Source organism: Setaria viridis, chromosome 9 (assembly GCF_005286985.2).
Source record: "Setaria viridis chromosome 9, Setaria_viridis_v4.0, whole genome shotgun sequence".
Classification (NCBI taxonomy): domain Eukaryota; kingdom Viridiplantae; phylum Streptophyta; class Magnoliopsida; order Poales; family Poaceae; genus Setaria; species Setaria viridis.
In genome coordinates, this window is record NC_048271.2 from 14985398 (window position 1) to 15007005 (window position 21608).

Consider the following 21608-nt stretch of genomic DNA (forward strand, 5'->3'; position numbering starts at 1 on the left):
AGGAGAAGCCGGTGAAGCTATTTTTTTAGCTCCTCCTCTCTAGTGTAAGCTGTTTTGCGGCTTCTCCCCAGCTTCGGTGGTGAGCCGTTTTGATATTACCCCTTTGGTAGTCACCCAAAATTAGTAGAAAAACAATTTGAGAAGCCTAACAGGGCTAACACGGTTCACCTGCCTCCGAGTACCCTCCAACATAGCCACAGAACCGGAGGCATTAGCCGGAGCACGTATAATTGATCGAGATTGTACAGATGTACAATGTTTATGGATCCGTCCATTGTCGCTCTCTGAACTTCTGTCGAAGCCACCGGTCAGCATGCAGTTTACCTGCCGCAAATCCAAGTTCGCAGCACAAGACATCGAGAACAACAACTGCCCGCATAAACTAGCCACGATATGTGCCTGCAAAGAGACCTTGCGCAGGTCTATAATCACTAATCAGTGCGTTTTAATCGTTCTGGATCCTGTTACATGAACAGACAGTGCAGGTTTTAGATCCTAACATGATTCAAAACAAAACATTTGGCGCTTTATCAAATTCCTGGGTCACAATTAACCTTCTCTTTTAACTTTTAATCCAAGAAAACTTCTCCTGGTCACTTCTCAATTACTACGCCGTGTTGGAGAGTGTCAATCGGATCAATTTCTTGCGACTTCAGATGGATCGAAAGCCGTCCGTTACGCGAATCGGACGGCTTATATTAGACCTTTTGGGTTAATCTAGCTTGATCCTCCTACAGTCCGACGACAGCCCGGCCCAACTCCTATCCGAGGAGGTCTAAAAAAAAAACTCCTATCCGAGGAAGGCCAGCCAACCCGAAGAAATACTTGCGAAAGACGCCGCGACCGCAACCAGGCCCATAAACGCAGGCTGCAAACGGCGACCCGGATAGGCACTCCACGCAAGAAAAAGAAGAATTCCGCGAGGAAACCAGGCAGCCAGCAGGTGGACGAGAGCGGCGGCGGCGGCGGCGGCCGAGAGGAGGTGATGGCGAGGACCGATAGCTGCCTCGCGCGCGTGGGCGCTGGAGCCGTAATCGGCGGCGCGGTCGGCGGAGCCGTTGGTAACCCCCTGCCTTCCTTAAACCTTAAAAACCCTAGCCCTGTATCAATCCGCGCGAACTGGTCAGTTTTCGCCCATGGTTTTGCGGTTGGTTGAAGTGGAGTAGTGTGAGATTTAAGGGATCTTGGCGCGATAGCTGCTGATCCGTGGTTTGTCTTGTTAGTTGGGGCCTTGGGGGGCTCCGCAGCTTCGGGAGGTGGAAGTAATAGGTTGGTTCAAGTCTAGGGAGACTAGATCGATGCTCTAGTTGGGAGTTTCTTTGCCCAATCGCGTGTGCTGCAAGGGTTGTTGCGTTTGGTGAATTTGTCTGTAAGGGTTGTTAGGAGTTGGGATGAAAAATGTAAGATTTTCAATTTGACTTCTAGTGTCAAAAGCCGTTCAATGCCTCCGTGCCCGTGGAATGTACCAATTTGTATATTTGGATTTTGGTTTTGATAGCTGATTTGGACCTCATAAAGGAAAGATGACAGTGATTTGAGATTGTTTGTATGCCTACTTATTGGTATTTGCTGTTGAAAAGTTATAGTTCCACTTGGTGGTTTTGTGCTTTGCCCATGCAGAGAATACTAACCTCGGTTGAAAAGGGTTGGATGTGGTCGTTGTTGTATTAGGCTAACGCTAGTCTCTGGCAGTCTGACTTGTATAGTCATTGCTTTTGGGTAGGGTATTGTATATAAGGTAGAAAAGATGCTCTACTTTTACCGCGTGTGTTAGACAACCAGTGCTTCTACCATTGGTAGCTAACATGATTGGCTTCTTTGCTTCTTCTAGGCATCAACTCTTGTACAATTGTTGATCTCAAGATGTAGCTCTAACAGAAAGTTGCTTGTAACTAGTTCTCGAGCCTACGTGCTTCCTAGGATACTAACATCACGAAAATAAATGGCATATTGTTTAATTCTTTCTGCTTCCATAGGATATGAGTACCGAGTTAATAATTGGCTTGTTTTTCCTTCTTTCTGTGTAGGTGCTTGCTATGGAACTTTTGAGGCATTCAGATACAAGGTATGCATACATTATTTGCTTTCTTAGCTCAAATTTGCTTTGCGGTAGTGCTTTTATTTGATTTCCCTTTCAATATTTGGTTTTGTGGCATTCTTCATGAATTATTAGATATTCATTCATCAAAACAATAGAAAGGAAATAAATTGATTGCCCTATCTTTCAAGACGCAAAAGGTGCTACTTATCATGGCGCTACTGATGTTTTGACATTAAGCCTTGAAAGTCCATTCAATTAACCTTAGCGTATATTTACTTTATCAAATTCATGGCATAATGTAGCTTTTGTTGATTTAACTGACAAGATAAAGCATATCTAAATGCTACTTTATAGTTATTTCTATGGCTAATCAGTATGCTGTTCTGTTTCACAGATCCCTGGGTTGCTAAAGATCAGATACATTGGACAAACAACTGTTGGCAGCGCAGCAATTTTTGGGCTTTTCTTGGGGGCTGGCAGCTTGATTCACTGTGGAAAATCCTACTAGTTTGTGTCATCTTTTTTGAAAAATACTCGGTTGATGGGCTTCACTGGCTGCCTCAGAGGACCGTCTGTGAAAACATTTGTTCAATGCTTATGTACAATTTAACAGCTAATAGCTCAGGGTTGGAAACAACATCATGTTATTTGATATGCTGGTCCTAGTTTTGGTGTGGAAATAAAATCCATGTTCATCTGTACGATTGAATCACCAATTTCTGGACGCATCTAGTGTCTGATGTTCTAAGAATGCTTTACCTGCTAGAAGTATCAAAACTAGCTCCAAACGTCTCCACTGACCGCTCAATGCTATTGGTGGAATGGTAGGTTTGACGGAACGTAATTAGCTACTCTAAACTGAAGGATGCTTAATAGTCTAGATTGTTTTTTGTAAGCTGAAATTCTCTCTTACGAGTATGACTAGTTAATTTGTGTTTGCGTTCATCCACAAAGTTATGCTGAAGACTTGAAAACTTGTGCCACATGTTATGATCGTCACAACTCACAAGGATACTACGGAGTATAGAATAGTAAGAGTACGATAAATGAACACACCATTCTCACTCCAATAAACTTCAGTGGATCAGAACCATATACAGTTATGTACAAAGCAAGCAGGATTAGAGTAGACATCACTGCAACTGTGCACCACAGTTCCAAGAATAGCATAACTAAAATTAGGGAACTACAACTTCAGATAGATTCATGTTCAGGAGGGGCAGAATTGCAGCTCTTGGATCTGAAACACCCATACCCTAGTTTTTGCCAACCCGTCTGTCACAGTCTCACAGACCAATCAACGCCCTAGGTCTGTGCTCGATGGTTAGCAAAGGCATACCAGATTGTGAAACAGCCCTTACGAACCCCATGTTAGCAGTGAAAGTGGGAGCGCGCCAATGGTCACCTGTACCGAAAACAACTTTGTTCTTCATCGCGCGCTTCCTTGTGGTTGGAAGATCCATCATTCGTGCTGAAGGACTGTCTGGGACAATACTGCAGGCAAAATGCATTGGTCAGTATTCTGTAAGATACTGGTTGCGTGGTTGGAAAAGAATGAAATTAAGGCCATTTGCGAGCACCAATCACACCGGATATGATAAATAGTGACATACAGAAAATATTACAGTTCCTAGTCCAGCACGGGTCTAGTACTATTGGATATGATAGTATTTTTTATGGACATGAAAATAGTAGCTGAATAGGAGAACGAAATATTTGTGCAGATGAAGAGGGCAGGCCAAACAGCTAAGCTAGCAGCCGCTGCCTGTTTCATTCAAGGTTACTAGAAGCTAAAGCAGATTTCAACTATCTACAAATTTAGCAAATCCAGTGTCTCTACCTAATATTAAAGTGTGGTTGTTTCTTCCAACCGTCGTGATTATTTTGCAAAAAAGTTCCTCAACTTTTTCGTAATCAACCCGCAGTTCTTGGAATAGTTTTTGACGATTTTGCAAAAAGGTCCCCAAACTTTACTGCAATTGACCCGAGGTCCAGCCTTTGCTCCTGTTTCTTTTGTCCCACCCACACAGCGCGCTTGCCGACGGCGGCGCGGGAAGCGTGCCACCGCTCCGTCGCTCGTGTGGCCAACCCTCCCCGCGCTCACCATGCACTATTGCCGCTCACCCTTGCGGGCAGCTGCTCCCTCGAGCTGCACGCCCTACCCGCCACCTGGACCTAAGGGGTGAAGGAGAGAGGAGAAAGCGGAAGGAAACAACGAGCCGAGTGCCTCCTTGCAGCCAACCAAGTAGAGCCATGTGCCAGCGAGGGCATGGCGCCAGGGAGGGGGGCATCTAGCAATTGGGGGCTCGATTTTGCACTTGATTGGAATGATTTGGAGTGGATTATAGAAGGGAGGTGGATGGAAACGAGAAGAAGAGGAGGACGCACTCCTGCTCATGGCGGCCAGAGGCGCTGTGGCCTAGCGCTCGAAGCAGAAATGAGGCTAGGCCTGGGGAGGACGAGCACTTGCCTGGGCGACGGCGAGGATGGGGCAAGATGCGGGTGGCGCCGATGGACGAAGAGGCAGTGACTGGCTGGATGACAATGAGTACGGGGAAATCGAATGAATGGATAGAGCGGAGGTTAAGCGGTAATTTTTTTTATTTCCATGTGTGGGTCCCATGTAATAAATAGATGGCATCAAACCACCCACAAATGTCTTCTACTACTATACTTGCAAAGAGATGACTACTAGGGACAGCGCACTAACATATTGTGAAGCGAAGCCAACATATTAGGTACAAGCGAATAATAACATGAGAGCAAGTAAGGACCCGTAGCAACGCACGGGCATTTCTGCTAGTAACTACACAAATGGCATTACCAGTTCTACCAATTTATATTTAAGTCCTACTAGTTACTCCAGATTTTACTGGGCAGCCAGTAAAGGAGTACACGTCCACAAAATACAAGGTGAAACGACAAACCATCAAGTATTTTTACTACTAACAATCTTGTAGTACTACATATCAATCAGTGCATCTGCATATCACTCAATATGATGATCAGATGAACAAATAAAATCATCTGACAGCAACATTTGGGCACCACATGCACAACAAATGAAATCCACATAAAGATAGGAAAAGAGAGAACAAAAATCTGGCTCATAAACTTGATCCTGTGTCAGTTCTCGAAGGAAAACCTAATGATGTATTATGTCTTAAATGTTGTATGCAATATTGTGGTAACAGAAGAATTGCACTTAAAATTCAAGATTAGAGTTACTAGACCATGGCATAAAGTAGTGGATCTTGAACAACCAAACTAGGTATGTAACAGAACTTACGTGAGTTGTTTCAGTAAGTATCTTGCTCTGATTTTCTCCTCAGCCCCACCACACATTGAAACAATTTCTTTGAACTCCGAGTTGACAGTTTCGCATATGATACATTGCTTCCCCTCGACTACTTTCCCCAACTCTAGGAGTATTGGGAACTGCAGTTCGGATTGTGCCTGCAAAGCAAGCATGAAATAATTCAATACAAGACCCAATGCATAGGATGATAGGACTTTTTTTTTGTAAGTACAATTCTCTAATATAGCAATTCACTCTTTCTATTATCATTTATCAATTTGGACTGCAGAAACGTATTTCTGAAGATACAATTAACTAAGTGTGTGTTTGATGTGGGGTTAACAACTTATCAACAACATTTAGAATTGGGGTATGAAACACTAGCTTCCAGTATTGTAAAGCGAATGCTTCCAAATGACCTGATCCATGACGAACTTGTAGTTGCACTTGAACCTTGCCCTGGTCACTGCCTCTGGTGCAGCCATCAGCTTCCCCACCCCGCCGTTGCTGATCCCTGAAACCATAGCAACCAGCGCTGTGGTGTCCAAATTCACCAGCTCCCTCGATTCCCTCCACATCTTTCCTATGAAGGCACCAAATGCACCCTCAAAATCTAAGGGCACCACCTCATCAGTACTTTCCTTAGCCTCCGGTGGAAGAAAAACCTCGCCAGCACCCTCCACAACATCAATCTCGAACGCCCTGAAGCTCCTCATCTCCTCACTCGTGTTGAAGCTGACGGCAACCCACCCTTCCTCATCCTCGTCCTCGGAAACACCGACGAACTCCGCGAGCAAGTCGGTCTCCACGGCCCCTAATCCTTCCGCGAGTCCCAGCGCGATGTCCGCGCCGACGCCGCGGGAGAAGACGAGGAGCAGCTTCTCGGGTCGCGTAGCGGGCGTAGCACCGCGCGCGGCATCCAGCGCCGCCGCGACGCGAGCGCGGAGCCCCCCGCGCGGGGCCCAGGCGAGCCTGGCGGGGTTGCTCGCGGAGACGAGCGTCCACGCGGGCCGGCCGCGGAAGGCGCAGGCGAAGTCGACCCCCGGGAACGGCGAGAGCCGGTACGGGCTCCGCACGGCCGGGTGGGTGAGGAGGAGGTGGAGCGCGGCGAGGTGGGGCAGGTTGGAGGAGAGCGGCGCCGCGGGGTCCGGGCGGGCCGAGGCGAGGAACCCCAGCTCGGCGGTGACGAGGCGGAGGAGGGAGCGGAGCGCGGGCTGGCGTGGCAGGTCGGGCGAAGACGCGAGGCGGCCGCGCAGCGCGCCGCACCGCGCCCGCGCGAGCTCCAGCTCCGAGCCGGCGGCGCACGCTTGCGGTGCATCCATTTTCTCGCTGGTCGCTGCGATCCGGGTTCGGCCGAGGTGAGAGAAACGTGCAAGTGTTTCGTGGGCTGCAATGCGCCGGCCCAGATGCAGCAAAACGTGTGGGCTGAAAGCGGGAGGCACAAAATGGCCGCCAATGCGAGTCCTCGCTGACGCTGCGTATAAAGAGGCCACAAATATAGCCGTTGGGCTCGACTTGCGTTGCGTTCGCTTTCCCCGTCCGTCATTTTTGTTTGAAGCGCACCGTGCGGTGCGGCGTGCCTTGCCTCCTTGGCTTCCGCCGCTTCGCCTCGTCGCTTCCGCTCTCCACAACGGCACACTCCGCCGCCGCCGGGTGACTCCCGCGGTGATTTCTTCCCCCGAAGCGCTGGTATCCTCCGGATCTGGACGCCGAGCGCGCCGCGAGCTCTAACTGTAGGTGAGCCTCTGAGATCTGGTCGTATGCTTGCCTGTGCTTTTGCGAATTATGCTATGCTTTCATTTCGTCTCCCACTCGGATGCGCTGTTGGGTCTCTCCCAGGCGCTTGCCGGCGTGGTGTTAGTTTCGCCTCCGCAGTCGCATGACGTTTGGTTCGAGTGGCGCGGTGATTTGTCTAGTCAGTAGTTTGTTGTGCCCTGTCGTAGTGAAACGTCTAGGGTTTGGCGGAATTCTGAGCAGTTTTCACTCAATTTTTTAGTTACTAGGCTAAACTGTTTTGCAGACGTCTAGGATTTTGAAGATGGAGTTTCATATTTTCATTTAGCACACTTCATAGTAGTAGTAGATTGTAGATATCTCTGACCAGTATATTTTTTTTTCCTGAGGCTTACATTGCGATATTTGGAATTAAGATAGCTCGCATTCTGCAATGCAATATTCTTGTCACTGAATTCTGGTGGATGCAAAGCCCTGGATTTGTCTTCCACAGATTGGTCTATATTTCCATGAGTAGAGAATTTGCGATTTCTATCTTTTGTAGTAAATAGGTTTTACTGGAGTAATAGTGTTTAGATGGTTTTGGAATATCTTAGTGTTACTAGGGGATAGAGGGTATGGGTATGACCATACAAGTGGATGTTTGCTATTCTTGGATAATGTTGTATCATACTACTGTCTGCAGTTCGACCATGTCCTTCTATGCATCTTGCATTTGTGTTCGATTTAGTTTGGAGCATATAACTTACGATCCCATTATTGTAGCGATTGGATCTGAAAATGAGCGAGGGGAATACTACTCAGCTTGACCTTGAGGAAGGATCGCCTCAGATGTCTGCTGATAATGATTCTAGTAGTCCTGCAACAATACACAAGATAAATGCTGACACGCAAGACTCTGGAAGCAAAATTGAATCACCCACTCCAGAGAAGCTTGAATCTAGAAGCAAAGGGGTCGTTGTGAGTTCACTAGCAAGGAATTTGCTTGCAGAGAGGTACAAAGACAGATTTGCAAATCTGCTGGGGGAAGATGAGGATGACACGGATGATGAAGGCTATAATGACAGTGTTTCACCTGATGTTTGCCGATCTCTGATTTCAGGAAGCATTGAACTCCTTGAGAAGTGAGCCATTTTAATTTTTATCTCAGTATATCATGCATCTCATATCTCTAGCATCTGATTTTCCACCTTGTTTTTCTTATTCACAATGGCAGACACAAGGATTTGCTGAATCTTTTCAATAGAATGGAGAGCTCTATAAGGTTGCTACGCTTACGGAAGAAGATGACTACTTTTAATAATATTGCCACCCAGGTGGAAGTACTCACAAAGAGGTAGTAATGACAGTGAAACTATCTGTATGGATTATTACCAGTTTTTATTTGTTTGTTTGTTGCAGTTGGATGATAGTCTTTCTGCATTACAGGACGTTCTCATACAGTCACTTGGCCCAGATGAAGCATTTGTTTCCAGAAGCAATCCAGATAAAGAGGATACTCTTACATGATGAGAAAAGCCTATGCATGTATGCTGATATGGAGATCACACTTGTCATGGATGTTGTGGAATGCACAAGTCCTGATCAGTCTCCATCAATGGCAATCTGCGAGGCTTTTTACTCAAAGCTTTTGAGTTTTTTGGATGCTCATCATAAGGTACTAAACTTAATTTACTAGTCGTTGCTCAGGTAATTGTTAATTAATAGAGTTTCACTGTAGGATATTTCCTTTAATTTGCTCAGAGCACCTCAACTTAATTCTGTCTTTTCATCCCAAGTGAACTTATATGAGCCTTTTTTTAGGTGACACATATGCACTTATGATTACGTTAGTCTTCAGACCATGATAATTCACTGAGCATTCTAGTTGCAATTGTTATACATGCAGGGTACAGAGATTCCCGAGGCAACTCTACCAGGACCCTTTAATTCAAGGTCAAGGGAGAAGTTATATCTTGAGGCGCCTAATGGACATGCTACTGAGCCAGCTTTGCAGGGCACCACTGAGGATGGATTGTTATATGCTTCCCACTTCCCACAATCTTTTCAAAAACTCATGTCACAGAAAATCGTTGCTGATGGAACTGAAAAGACTCAGTTGCTATCTGATCCAGCAGAACTGAGCTCTGTCAGTGCTTATGTTACAGAAGGGATAAACAGAAGCCCTAAAAAGCAAGATACAAATGCTCCAGTTCCAGTGAACTACGAAATTTCTGCTACCCCCAATCGCCATTTGATCTCTTGTTGTCCAGAGAGCACGCCAAAACAAGGGACCTCAGAGTCACCATTTTTGGCTGGAACACCAGCAATGCAGACACCAAAAAGGCCGTTGCTGACTCCACTTGGGAAACTTGAGGCCACATGTGGACACATTTCTGGACCACGTTCAGCCGGTTCAGCCCGCAGATCACTGAAAACATCGTTGAAATTTGAAGGAGGAAGCCTGTCTTATGATGATGGTATGGAACATGAGGCTACAGCTAAAAGGAACATGTTCTCAGAAGATTCATCTAGTTCCAATAAGTCATTAGAGGTACTGATCTGATTTCTACCCATCACATAGAATTGTATTTTTTATATGGATTAGCACATAATAACTACATTCTGGGGATCACAAATGCCATAGTTGATAGCTTAAATTAGATAACAAATGGTTGTTCTTGGATTCTGATTTCTAGAAAAACCTAATGTGCAATGAAACTACTGTGGGCAGCTCTCTCTGCATTTAACTTTGTATTTTTTATCATAGGATTGGTAAACAGCTCTATTGTGGGTTGTGTCAAATAGACTTCTTAACTACCTTCATCTAATACAATAATCAGGAAATAGGTATAAGCGACTGTTCAATAATACCTAGAGTGTTGGCAGTGAATTAGCCATCAAATTACTAATAACCAGCAATGGAATTGTTATACCCTGAGGTGAAGGGATAGGTTAGTCAGACAGAATGACTGTTTCTTTTATTTACAAACTATTAAAAATAATGTACTCTTAAATTTCTAGGTTATAGCGTATGCTGTATAGTCAATAGATGTCTTGTTTCCTGCTCTTTTTATTTCTTTTGTTGAACAGTTGGAAAGACTTGAAGAATTTACCTATCAAATAAAGAAAGCCTTGAAGAATTCGAAGCTAATTCATTTGTTTGATGTGACTTTTTCCTTGCAGGAGAAGGAACCTGTCTCCTTTACTGATAAAGACAAAACCAATCAAGACCCAGTTGAAACCCAGGAAAAGATAGCTTCGCTCCGTACCACATTTGACATAGTCTGTGATATTTCACGATCTACCAAGAATTCCCTAATCACAAAACAAGAACTTTTCCACAATATTCTTGCCAATAATTTGGAGATAGAAGAGACTGGTAATGATTATCAGTGTAATAACTCCAAATTATAGTTAATATTAGCTGAGCTATGCTGACTATGTGTTATCTTATTTTCTCTTAACAGGGGAGATAGAAGAGCAGCTGCATATTTTAGAGGGTCTGGCTCCTGATTGGATATCTAAGAAGGTGATAAATGAAGGAGAAATACTTTACAGGCAAGTTGCATGAGCATCCCCCTTTTTGTTTGCATGTCCTTGAGCTATATTATTTCATATTACTAGCAAGCATCCTCTTTTCTTTTATGAGATTTTGAAGGGAATATTAACATATTACTTTATTTTCTTGGCAGCATTGAACCAATAACAGATCAGAATTCTGTTCGGGCGAGGCTTGTAGAACCCGTATGAGAATAGCTGCCATCGGTTCAAAGCTGAAGAGTGCACCTGATACTACTATGTATGTACCACTAAGAACCCATGAAGCAGCCGCATTAGCTAATTTACCATCATAGTCATAGAATCCTCTGGATTGCCCTTGCTCTTGTCTGATTCGACTTCAAATATTGAGTATAGCAACAGAAGCTGGTGGGGTTCCTCAGTGCAATCTGTGTCCTTGTTGACCTGCTCAATGCTAAAATTGTTATGAAACTTGAATTCAGACCTGGGTGTAATTTGGCGCTCAGATTTCATGCATCCCAATTGCCACGTACTGCTGTGTGAGCTTTCTGTGGTGCTAGAAGTCAACATTAGAATCTGCGCGGAATTCAATTGCCCTTTGGCATCTCTGATATTTGCTCAGGAAAATGCAGAAGTACTAGATTATGTTTGCTGCTCTGTCAGGTTCTTACTGGGCATGCACATGTTAACCTCTGTAATACTGGTGTCAAGCGCATGTGCTCACTATTTTTTTTTATACGAACCAGGAGAGCCTTCAATTATATTAAAAAGAAGAATAAGTTGACTGGTTGGATTGGGATATCAACCCACGCCGTACCACGTCAACGCACTACTCAAACTTTACTCAACCACACAACATCAGCTGGTTGGATTGGGACATCGATATGAGCCCTAGCGAAAACTCTGCTCGATCAGATTGGTACATCACCCGAGCCTCCACGAATTCTGTTCGGTCGGATTGGGATGTCCTCGATCAGATTGGTACATCACCCGAGCCTTCACGAATTCTGTTCGGTCGGATTGGGATGTCCGACATGAGCCACCACAAAACCAACGCCACCTCCTGGGTCTTCTTTTTTTTTTTAAAAAAAAGAAAGGAACGCTAGGACCCTTGTCGTTGGCCCCAGACGGGAGCCAAAGGTCCAAGCCAGAGATGCTTGAAGTCGCCTTCAAGAAGGGCATGATGCTAGTGGCGTCTTCCACGTCGTCCAAAGGAGGGATGGATTTTCACCCGCGTCACCGCGATGTAAATAGACAGCCCGCGCCACCAGCCCCACCACCATGGTACTGCTGGTGAGCCTCCGCGCGGCCGCAACCAACAACACCACCACAGCGACGCTGGCATACGCCTGAGCAAACCGTTGTCGGCCACGCCACCGCAGTGCCGCTGACACACCGCTGCACAGATTGAACAGACGCCGACACCTTGGAACCCGCCCGCCGCACCGGAATGTACGCTGGCACCTTGGAGCTCGCCCACTATTAGGGCAGGGCGCGACGCCACTGGAGGGCCTGGCCGCCGCAGTGCGCCCAGCCTCAGTGCGCCATGAAGCCGCTGGGTGATGCCACCGCCGGACCACACCAAGCGCCGCCCGTAGGCACTGCCGCAGTCAGTCAACGCGCTCCGGCCGCACGCGTCACCGTAGCCGGGCACCGCCGCTGCTGCCGGAAGAGCAGCCGCCGTGCGTCGGCCGCGGATGCCGTCGCAGCGGAGAAAATCGGCCGCCGCCGGCCATGGACACCGCAGTAGCCAAGCCACGTTGCATGCCGGCTGCGGTCGCCGCCCTTGCCGGGCAACGCCGCACGCCGGCGCCAGCTGCTAGTGCTGCCGTAGCCTGGCTCCGCTGCCGCCTCCGCAAGAAACAGCCACCGTCACGTGTCCCCGACGCACCGAGGCCCCAGGGTAGCAGATTCGGTAGCTGGGGGTGCTGGGCGGATTTGGTCGCGGACGGCCGAGCCAACCGCCGCCGTCATGGACGAGGCCAGCCACCAAAGAGAGCGCGAGGGGGAGGAAAGGAGAGGAGGGTGGTGGCCCCGCGGTTGCCTTCCTTGTGGCCGCGCAAGCTTTCGGTGGCCGCTCGGGCGATAGCGAGGAGGGGAGCGGCGCTCAAAGGGGCGGCGGCGCCGGGTGCTGGGGTTCCGCCCGGCGCCTCCCCGAGGAGGAGCGACGCGGGGCGTTCACTATTAGTGCTCACTATATGCTGTATGCACTATTTATTCCATATATGCAGTAATGACGTGGCATACAGTACGCTAATGCAGGCAATGAGCCCAAGACATGTATCCTCTACATACACAGCATGTGCCAAGTGACACCAGATAGAGCAGACACAACCCGATCACAGGCTCTCACTCCTCGGACCATGTGATGTCCACCATGCCGAGGCTCTGGTCGAGCCCCAGGGCGTCCCAGACCGCCGGCGATGCGTCGACGATGTTGTTGTCGCAGGGCGGCTCGAAGTTGTGCTCGTCGTCGCAGCCGTGGACGGAGTCGCACTCGTCCACCACCTTGGCGTACACGGAGTTGCCGTTGGCGGAGATCTTGATGCGGTGCCCGCAGCGCGCCATGTTGCTGAACCACCCCGTGGAGAGCGCCACCACCTTCTCCTCGTCGCTGTGGTACGCGTTGTCGCACTCCGACGGGCCGCCGCCGTCCTTGCCCTTCTCGAAGCTGTTGAGCGTCAGCACGGCCTTGGTGCTCGCCGTCACCGGCGGCGAGCAGCGGTACTGCGGGTACTTCTTGCCGTCCTCGCAGCAGTCCGGGTCGTTGCTCTTCTCGCAGTTGCCGGACCGACCGGGGAGGTAGCCGCTGGCGCGGCACACGCCGAGGCTGGCGCCGGGGCGGAGGGAGAACGCCATGTGGGAGGTGGAGAGAGCAACCAGGACGAAGATCGCCATGGCGGCTGCAGCTCTGGCAGAGACCATCTTTCCTTCCCTGGAAAAGGAAATGCTCAAGCTCACTCTGTTTTTCTTATTTCCTGTGCTCTGCTTTGCTTGATGCTTTGAGGTGATTGAGGTTAGTCGTGCATGGGATTATATAGTGGCCTTTCCGCTTGCTACAGTAGTATGAACTTGCACCAATGCCCATGACGTACCGAATGGTTTGATGGATGTGATTACCGGAGACGGCAATCCGGTCACCAACTAGTTGCTTTTCGCCGCGCCGTATGAAATGGTTTGAACTCGTTCGATGTGAACATGTCGAGAAGATTTGTTCTACACAACAACACGGGATCTACGTAGCTTAATTCATATCGGAAATTGGTAAAACTCTAAACAAAACTGTGAGTTCGGCCGTGACATTTTAGCCAACACGCTAACAAACTGCTCCTTTCCATGCTGCAGAGTGCAGACCAATTTCACTTTGTCATGAACTGAGTATATGCACTCAACTGATTTCCACCATAGGCAGATGCTATGGAGGACAACAAGCTATTCATTTACATAAGCCCATTTTACACTCAGTATAGGCCGGCTCTAGTTTTTAACCCTCAACCCACTACCTTTTCAACATTGGCTCAAATTTAGGGTGTTCGGTGACATGCTATTGACACAGCGACAGGACCAACGGCTAAAAAGTATTTGAATGTTTAAAATTTACTTGGCATAATAAATTTGAAATAAATCTTGCTTTTACCAAGGAGTATTTGCAGATGAAATTAAGTTTTCGTAAGTGAAATAAGGTATAACATTAAAAAACAGATATTGTATAAAACTAAAATAAACCCTTTTTTCATTATGTTGATCAAACGAAACTCTGTACTAATTTATTTAGGTTACTTATTAATCCCATGCACAATTTCTAAACAAAATTGAAGTCATCATAAATTTACAAAATTTGGAAAAGGTGCCTCAATTTGGAAATTTAGTATATTGCTTTAAACAACTAAGAGAAAAATCCAAATGCAGCTTTGTGCTCAGTTGAACTTTCTTGAGGGAAGTCCTAAGTTAAACTGGTATAGTTACGACAAAATTTATTAAAGCACGCACAAATATCTACACAATCAAACTAGTTTCATTAGATATAAAATGAAATAAACCTTGAAAGTTCATTTATTTGATATGATACATGCATGCTATTATATTTTTTTTATAAATTTAGTCCAAGTTAGACAAATTTGAATTAGGTCAAGGCTAAAACAACTTATATTCGAAACGAAGGGAGTATACAATAATTAAAATATCATTTGCCTCTCTTATGGAATGTAGAAGTCTAATTAGCACACAATAAATTGTTTTATTTAGTGTTTTTAAATAGATAATTAATAATTTACTTCGAATATATAAATATTTATGCCATAGATACTCCATAGCACTTAGCATGAAAAACCAAAAGTTTTAAATATTTTTAAAATAGGAAGAATTCATCCAATTATTGTGCGGGTTTGGTTTCGACCATTGAATACCAAAACCAGAAATCTTTTACCATTTAACTATCAAAACCGTTTATGTTCACCATCTGGTGGTTTTGATGGGCGGTTTTGCTGATGTGGCTGACGCATAGCAGTGAGCCCCACATGTCAACTTTTTTCCTCTTCTCTCTCCTCTTTCTCCCTTCCTTCCCCTTTATCCTCTCTCCTGCCCGCCGTCACCACTAGAGCGCTTGCTCGCGAGCTGTGCGGCCACGAACATCGTCACGCCCGACGTTCATCATCTTTCCCACCACCACCAGCCTCCTCCGCGCCCTCGCACAACATGGCGCGGCCCTCAGCGCAGCCCACCGCGGCCTCGAGGACCCGGAGCGCCTTCGCCGCTGGCGTCCACGGCAAAGAAACGAAACAAGCCGAGCCCCTTCCATCCGCCGCTCAAATCCACCGCCGTCTCCTCCTTTTTCTTGAATCGACTCGGCCGAAACCTCCTCCACCCCCCAAGCTTGTTCCTCGACCACTTCACACCAAGCACCAGCAGCCCCGTTGCCGAGAATCATGAGTTTTCCACCTGCCATTGCTGCCGCCGCTCCGAGCTCGTGCGCCGGCCAAATTCGCCGCATCCCGTCCCCGGAAGCTTGTCCACCTAATCGATGGATTCCCATCCTCCCGAGCCACCACCGCCAGGAGCTCCACCCACACGTCATGATGAGGCTGCGGAGGGTGAGGTTGGGGATGAGGTCGGTGGAGCAGAGTGGAAGCATTGTGGTTGGGCTCGAGCTACTCCCCACCATCGCCCAGCGCCACGCCGCCGTGCTGCTCCGATGGCCTGTGCCGCTAGGCCCTGCGGACCTACGCTGTTGCCAGCCACACTGCACCCCACCCAGGTGCGCGCGCCCCTGGCCGAGCGCAGGTTGTGGGAGAGGGGATCGGAGGGAGGGGTACGACAGAGGAGGAGAGGGAGAGACGTCGACAGAGGGGAAGGGGAAGAGGAGAGGGAAGAGAGAGAAGGGGAGGAATGGGATGAAGATAATGCTGACAAGTGGGTCCCAATGCCATGTGTCAGTCACATCAGCAAAACTACCCACCAAAATAGCCCGATGGCCAAATACGAATGGTTTTAATAGTTGGATGGTCAAAGATGTCTGATTTTGTTGTTTGATGGTTCAAACCAAACCAAGACGATAGTTGAATAGCCAAAAATGGACTTCTTCCTTTAAAATATAATAGCTATTTTAGCCCTCATCTCATATCACACGGCCACATCACCACCACATCACCAAACACTCTAAATTTTAGAGTAAGGTTGAAAGAATAAATAGTTGATGGTTGGAAAGAAATAATTTCATAGTTTAAACTTGATAACTTTACTCGACCCATAGTTGGGCTAAAAAGAGACTTCTTCCTTTAGGTCATCAGTACAACACATATGTTCATTTTAATAAGCAATTATAAATCATAATTTGCATGCGTTTGGGTGTCGATATTGGAGGACTTGGCATTGAATTAGGTTCAATACCAATTCATCCATTGTATTGAAAAGGGCCGCAATTCAAATTCTATTATTTGGATGGCTATTGTATTCCGTTTTTGGAATCGTAAGAAGATACACGTTTGGATGTGCAAAAGGAAGAAATAGCTCATCTATCCTCTCTCCAGCGTCCAACCCTCTGGGAGCTTCTGCCGCCGCCCATGGAGAAAAGGGAGTGGCATGGACATTGGAGGAAGGAGTGCCCGATTCGGTGGTGAGGGAAGCGGCGTGCCCCCAGCTCGGTGGTGAAGGGAGTGGTGCACTGCAGCTCAACAGCGAAGAAGAGGAGGGGAGCACCTGCTGCTGCCCAGGCATAGCCGCATGGGAGAGAGGTGGGAGACACAGGAGCCTCACCGCGGAGCTCCTCCTTGCTACTATTCATGCTCGAGTTTCCTGCCCCAGAGCTCCTCCAAGCGATCTAGATTCACCATCCGTGGAGCAGAGGGACGGCGTGTGTCGGTATTTTAGACTGGCAACCCGCCTAGGGGGTACCCTAGGTGGTCTTTTGTGTGGTGGGTGTAGTCAAGAATCAAGGAGTCGATGATGATGCAAGGGACACGATTTAGATGGGTTCGGGCTGCTAGATCGTGTAATACCCTACGTCCTGTGGGTTGGTTGTATTGAGTTGTACTTCGTTGTTTGAAGGGGGTCCCTGCCCGCCCTTATATACTTGGGGGAGCATGGTTACAGGGTGGAGTCCTAGTCGAACACAATTACAGAGTCCTACTCTAACTCGGTAGAGTAATCCCCTTCCTATCCGACTAGTCTTCTGGGAAACCATGAAGCCTACGCGCCCTGCAGAATAGTCTTCATGTCCGAGTAGGTTTCGGGTACGTCCCCTTTGAGAGGGTCCGTAGTCTTCTGGTGGGCCTAGGGGTGCCTAGCCGACAAGCCCCCGAGTACTTTGTAGTCGAGAGAAACAACTCCGAGTACTTGAGGACGTCGTCCGAGTTCCTCCTAGTGCTCCTTGAGTACTCCTTGATGCGGCCAACCCTCGAGTACTGGTGCTGTCGCATGACTGGAAGGTACTATTAGCACCCTGATGTTTGCTTCGAGTAATCTTTGCTTTAAAACTATATGGTAGTGCGATGACAATCACATTCCATATGGAGTAGCCCCCGAGCCTTAGGTTGAATCGAAGAATCGGGCTGAGAGTTAAACTTGTAATTTGGCTTCAACTTGATCTTTCAGAAAAAAACTTTATCCAATGGGTATGGTGTACGCAGCCCCCGAGCACTTGGGCGACTACTTGTAGTTGATGAAGGGGTCAATCGTCTAGTCGGGGTAACAGTTGGATATTGCTATGGTAAATCTGAGTCGTATCTGACTATTGCTTAATTACCTGGAGGAAATCCGAAGATATTGCTGATATAATACGGGGGCCTAGCGCTAATTACTGATACATTTGTTTGAGCAGATCTGTAATTTGCGCCCCCTTTCTTGTTTCTCTAGCTCCGTGGCTCCTGCTTGCTTCGCCGCCGCCATTGTTGCCCTTCCTGATCATTAGGAGAGAGATTTGCTGCGGCCTCTTCCTCCCCCCCTTTTCTTCGAGATCCATTGATGCGTGTGAAGAAGATGGGCAAAAAGCCCGAAAAGATTCAGGGGGAGCCCACGGCCACTAGCAAGTTAAGATCTAGATCCAAGAAAGGTCAGGAGCCTGAGTTGCCGGCGCCCAAATGTGGCCCGACAAATCAGACCGCGCCGCCGCCGCCTGGGATTACCTGGCAGCATTCTGTGATGAAGGCGTCGGCGGTACAGGCTTTGGTTGATGTGAAGCTTCTTCAACCAAGGCTTGTACTTGAGTGGAGGCCCGCATACGGGAATGCGTGGCAATTCAAAGAGCACCCTAAAGAGACGGTGATGCTTTCTCATTTTGTTGAGAGAGGACTGGCGGTGCCTACTTCTGACTTCTTTAGAGGTATCCTCAAGTACTATAATCTTCAGTTAGTCCACTTGAATCCAAATGGCATGCTGCACATGTCTATGTTTGTACACTTGTGCGAGGTGTACTTAGGTGTTTTGCCTAGTCTGGATCTGTTTAGGAAGTTGTTTCGCTATAAACTGCAACCCAGCGCGACTAGGACAGAAGTCTTTGGGGGGCTGGTTTTCAGTTGAGGAACTCGAGTGCAAATCTCGAGTATGACTTGCCAGATTCCCACGGTGATTGGAAGAAGATGTGGTTTTACATTGGCAATCATGATTCTGTCTTGCCTGTAGTCACTGGCCATGCTCCCAAACATGCTAATAACTGGGTAACTGAACCGGAGGATACTCCTGAGATCAGGAATTTGCTAACGTAGATTTCTGAGTTAAGATCTTTGGGGTTGACTGGGATTAATGTGGCCGCTAGTTTCCTTAAGCGCAGAGTCCAGCCTCTGCAGTGGCGTGCTCACTCAGGCTCTGAGTATACGGGTTTTAATGACCTGTCGCGTATGGCTCCTGAGGACATATCCGATGATGATGTGGAAGCATTGCTGGGTAAGTTGTTTAGGAACTATCAGGAGTACTAGTACTCCCGGAGTCCTCTGTCAGTTTGATAGTTGGTATTCACCAGCAGAGGTACTTTTGCTTCCCTTTGCATATTTTGAGTAGTCGAAGATATAGTAGTGCCTTCTGACTAATGGTGTTGTTCCACATATTAAGCCGTGGTTGCTGCTAACGATTCTCCTTCTGCTCCTCCGGCTAAGAAACGCTGAGTAGTGTGGAAGAAACCCGCTACTCAGCAGGCTGCAACTTCTTCGAGCTTGACCCTTGAGGGGTCACAGGGTACCAAGGTGCATAGTTGCATGTTGCAATCAAGTACTCTTGAGTTTCTTGTTAACAATTTTATTACTTTGCAGAATACTGATGATATTAGTCTCTGTGTTGAAAAGACCATGGACTTAACTTTTGGTGATGATGAGGCTACTTCTGTTGAAGTAGTCGCGATTGCCAAAGACGCAGTTGTCAGTGTCACGGCTGTTGAAGAGCTGCCTGTGGGGGTGCCACTTTTGAACTCGGAAACAGCAGCCTCCGAGCAGGTAGCGTCGGCGTCGGCAGCGCCCAAGTCGGTAGCCCCCGTTTAGGCAGCGTCTGTGCCAGTAGCCCCCGAGTTGGTAGCCCCCGAGCAGGTTATTGAGTCATCAGTTGATAAGGTTACGTCTTCTGAGCTGGCAGATGCCGTGAAGACACCGGTGGTGGCTGCTGGTGCCTTGTTGTCTGATGTTATCGCCAGTGGTGAGTACTCGATCTATTCTGGTAGTCGTGCGTATGTAGTCTCAACCTTGGTTCTTTCAGGACTCGGCGAAGAAGTGGAGGTCGTTCCTCCCACGGCCCCTGTAGTGCGGAGTATCCAACCGGTGGTAGCCGAGAAGAAATGTGTTCAATTGCTGCCACAATCATCCCGGTGAGTTTTTATGTAATCTTTCCTTTTGATTGTTTTTGAATTCTGAAAACAGATGATGATCTCGTGTTTTGATCTAGGGATGTTGAAGATACTATTCCCGTGGAGACAGGGGTGGAGGCTGGTCTACCGACTACGCTCTCTGACCCATTAGTCGATTTGTCAATGGATGATGCACCTGATGTTGAAGACTCAAATCGTCTTGCTGCCACTATATCCATGATGCAAGAGGTCATCCTCTCAGTGGAGGGCCCATCGGTTCCCTTGAGTTCTGGAGGTGTGCCGTCTTCAATGACTGCTGGTGGCACCTTAGCTTTGGTTGATGCGACTGAAGTGGGTGAAGTCGGCGCATTAGGTATGTTGCTGGAGTATGAACGCTTTTGAAGGGGAATTTCTTTGTATCCAATAACTACCCATGAGTTTTGTTGTCAGGAGTTGTTGTGGGTGAAAATCCGGAGCCTCAAGTTGCTAAGAGTACTAGGGGTCCAGTACTTGAGCTGCCATCAGAGTTGGAATTTCGAAGAGCTATCCAAAGCTTTCAGGTGTGTATGACTTCTTTTCTTTGACTAATTGTGTTTTGACAAGTCTTGATGACTTGTTTTGTGTTGCTTGCAGGACCTGTATGATAGAGCCTAAAGAAATACTCGGGCTCTCCAGGAGCGCAGTGAAACCGTGCAACGGGTGGCGCAACTAGAGCAAGAATGTAGCTGCCTTACAGAGTCCTTGAGAGTTCATGAGGAAGCTGCAAAGTCTTTTGCAGTTGAGCGGAATGATCATGAAGTCCTCCAGGAGCGATTGGAGAATCGCTATAAATCTTTGAACAAGAGATATCAGGGTGAGTACTCATGATCTTTTGAGTATGTTTCATTGTAGTCGTAGGTTCTGATCTATGATGCTTGGCGCAGAGCTCAAGAGAAAAGAGGCTGTTGCAAGTAGTCAACTGCTTGATTGGAGGAACGCTCATGACAGGGTAGCTGATGAGGCTACCCATCTCAGGGCGTCACTGGCTGAGGCTCAGGCTGCCTATGAGCATGAGAGGAGCAGGAAGAATCAGAATGGAGTAATGCTTGCTATGGCAATGGTGGCGTGTAGGGATCACGGTATAACTATAGGGAGACTTCGAGGTGAGCTCTAAGAGTTGACTAGTGCCGCCCAGGATGCAGTAAACACCCTTGCTCCACTCGAAGGCGATGCTGAGCCACACACGTTAGTCGAGAGACTAAGATCTATCCCGTGTAGAATTGCTGGACTTTGTAAGATTGTCTACAAGCAAGTCCTTGCAGTAATCAAATTATATTACCCGAGGGCAGACTTGTCGGCGGCTGGTGACGGGGTTGCCCGGAACTGCACGGAAGATGCTTATGCGCAGTATCTTGAGGTGGCTGAACCTATGGCTGCAAAGATGACCGAGTTCGTATCTTTAGAAGAACCCTAGTTTTGTTGAACTCGAGTTGTAATTTGTCGAGTACTCGTGGGAGTACTCAAACAATTCTCTATAAATTTTATTTATTAAAGTCTGAATTGTGATTGATGATCTCTTATCTGGCTGATCTTTGTAGTCGAAAAGAACAAGTCGAAGTAATTGAGTAGTTGTAGTATCTGTTGTGATCATGAATTATTGGTGTTGCTGTTGTAACTACTGTTGTTGCCTTGAACTCTGAGAAAGTTCACGGGTGAATTGTGTACTTTTGTTCGTTGTGCTTCAGTAGTTTCACGTGGGTGGAGTCAAAGGCATCTGTCTGACCCTTATCAGT

General features: G+C 47.4%; 4 protein-coding genes across 6 annotated transcripts; 2 read left to right on the forward strand and 2 right to left on the reverse strand.

Annotated features, from left to right (window-relative positions):
- Nucleotides 1-855: 855 nt before the first annotated feature.
- Nucleotides 856-2742, forward strand: LOC117837670 (uncharacterized). Its single transcript, XM_034717403.2, has 3 exons — nt 856-1061; nt 2028-2065; nt 2436-2742. The coding sequence occupies exons 1-3, from the start codon at nt 986-988 to the stop codon at nt 2547-2549; spliced, it is 228 nt and encodes a 75-aa protein (XP_034573294.1). The 5' UTR covers nt 856-985; the 3' UTR covers nt 2550-2742.
- A 342-nt stretch (nt 2743-3084) lies between these two features.
- LOC117837669 (uncharacterized) lies at nt 3085-6676 on the reverse strand. Its single transcript, XM_034717402.2, has 3 exons — nt 5759-6676; nt 5331-5497; nt 3085-3535 (listed from the first exon to the last, which is right to left on the reverse strand). Exons 1-3 carry the CDS (start codon nt 6659-6661, stop codon nt 3328-3330), a joined length of 1278 nt encoding a protein of 425 aa, XP_034573293.1. The 5' UTR covers nt 6662-6676; the 3' UTR covers nt 3085-3327.
- Nucleotides 6677-6848: 172 nt separating this feature from the next.
- LOC117837668 (CDT1-like protein b) lies at nt 6849-11090 on the forward strand. Of its 3 annotated transcripts, none has more exons than XM_034717399.2 (8): nt 6849-7076; nt 7839-8197; nt 8290-8409; nt 8502-8730; nt 8941-9606; nt 10239-10434; nt 10523-10613; nt 10748-11090. In XM_034717399.2, the coding sequence occupies exons 2-8, from the start codon at nt 7854-7856 to the stop codon at nt 10803-10805; spliced, it is 1704 nt and encodes a 567-aa protein (XP_034573290.1). In that variant the 5' UTR covers nt 6849-7076; nt 7839-7853; the 3' UTR covers nt 10806-11090. The 3 variants fall into 3 exon arrangements, with proteins under 3 accessions (XP_034573290.1, XP_034573291.1, XP_034573292.1); XM_034717400.2 differs by having other exon boundaries at nt 6849-7072; XM_034717401.2 differs by having other exon boundaries at nt 6850-7076; nt 8962-9606.
- Nucleotides 11091-12787: 1697 nt separating this feature from the next.
- On the reverse strand, nt 12788-13740 carry LOC117840174 (putative ripening-related protein 5). Its single transcript, XM_034720634.2, has one exon. It carries the CDS (start codon nt 13497-13499, stop codon nt 12924-12926), a length of 576 nt encoding a protein of 191 aa, XP_034576525.1. The 5' UTR covers nt 13500-13740; the 3' UTR covers nt 12788-12923.
- Nucleotides 13741-21608: the final 7868 nt, after the last annotated feature.

Excerpts from the sequence above, each read along its gene's own strand:
- LOC117837670 (XM_034717403.2), top strand. The coding sequence starts at position 986 with ATGGCGAGGACCGATAGCTGCCTCGCGCGCGTGGGCGCTGGAGCCGTA. Across the intron at positions 1,062-2,027 it reads CGCGGTCGGCGGAGCCGTTG|GTGCTTGCTATGGAACTTTT; the intron begins GTAACCCCCTGC and ends CTTTCTGTGTAG. Across the intron at positions 2,066-2,435 it reads TTGAGGCATTCAGATACAAG|ATCCCTGGGTTGCTAAAGAT; the intron begins GTATGCATACAT and ends TCTGTTTCACAG.
- LOC117837669 (XM_034717402.2), bottom strand. The coding sequence starts at position 6,661 with ATGGATGCACCGCAAGCGTGCGCCGCCGGCTCGGAGCTGGAGCTCGCG. Across the intron at positions 5,498-5,758 it reads ACAAGTTCGTCATGGATCAG|GCACAATCCGAACTGCAGTT; the intron begins GTCATTTGGAAG and ends CTTGCTTTGCAG. Across the intron at positions 3,536-5,330 it reads TACTTACTGAAACAACTCAC|TATTGTCCCAGACAGTCCTT; the intron begins GTAAGTTCTGTT and ends TTTTGCCTGCAG.
- LOC117837668 (XM_034717399.2), top strand. The coding sequence starts at position 7,854 with ATGAGCGAGGGGAATACTACTCAGCTTGACCTTGAGGAAGGATCGCCT. Across the intron at positions 9,607-10,238 it reads GTTCCAATAAGTCATTAGAG|GAGAAGGAACCTGTCTCCTT; the intron begins GTACTGATCTGA and ends TTTTCCTTGCAG. Across the intron at positions 10,614-10,747 it reads GAAGGAGAAATACTTTACAG|CATTGAACCAATAACAGATC; the intron begins GCAAGTTGCATG and ends TTTTCTTGGCAG.
- LOC117840174 (XM_034720634.2), bottom strand. The coding sequence starts at position 13,499 with ATGGTCTCTGCCAGAGCTGCAGCCGCCATGGCGATCTTCGTCCTGGTT.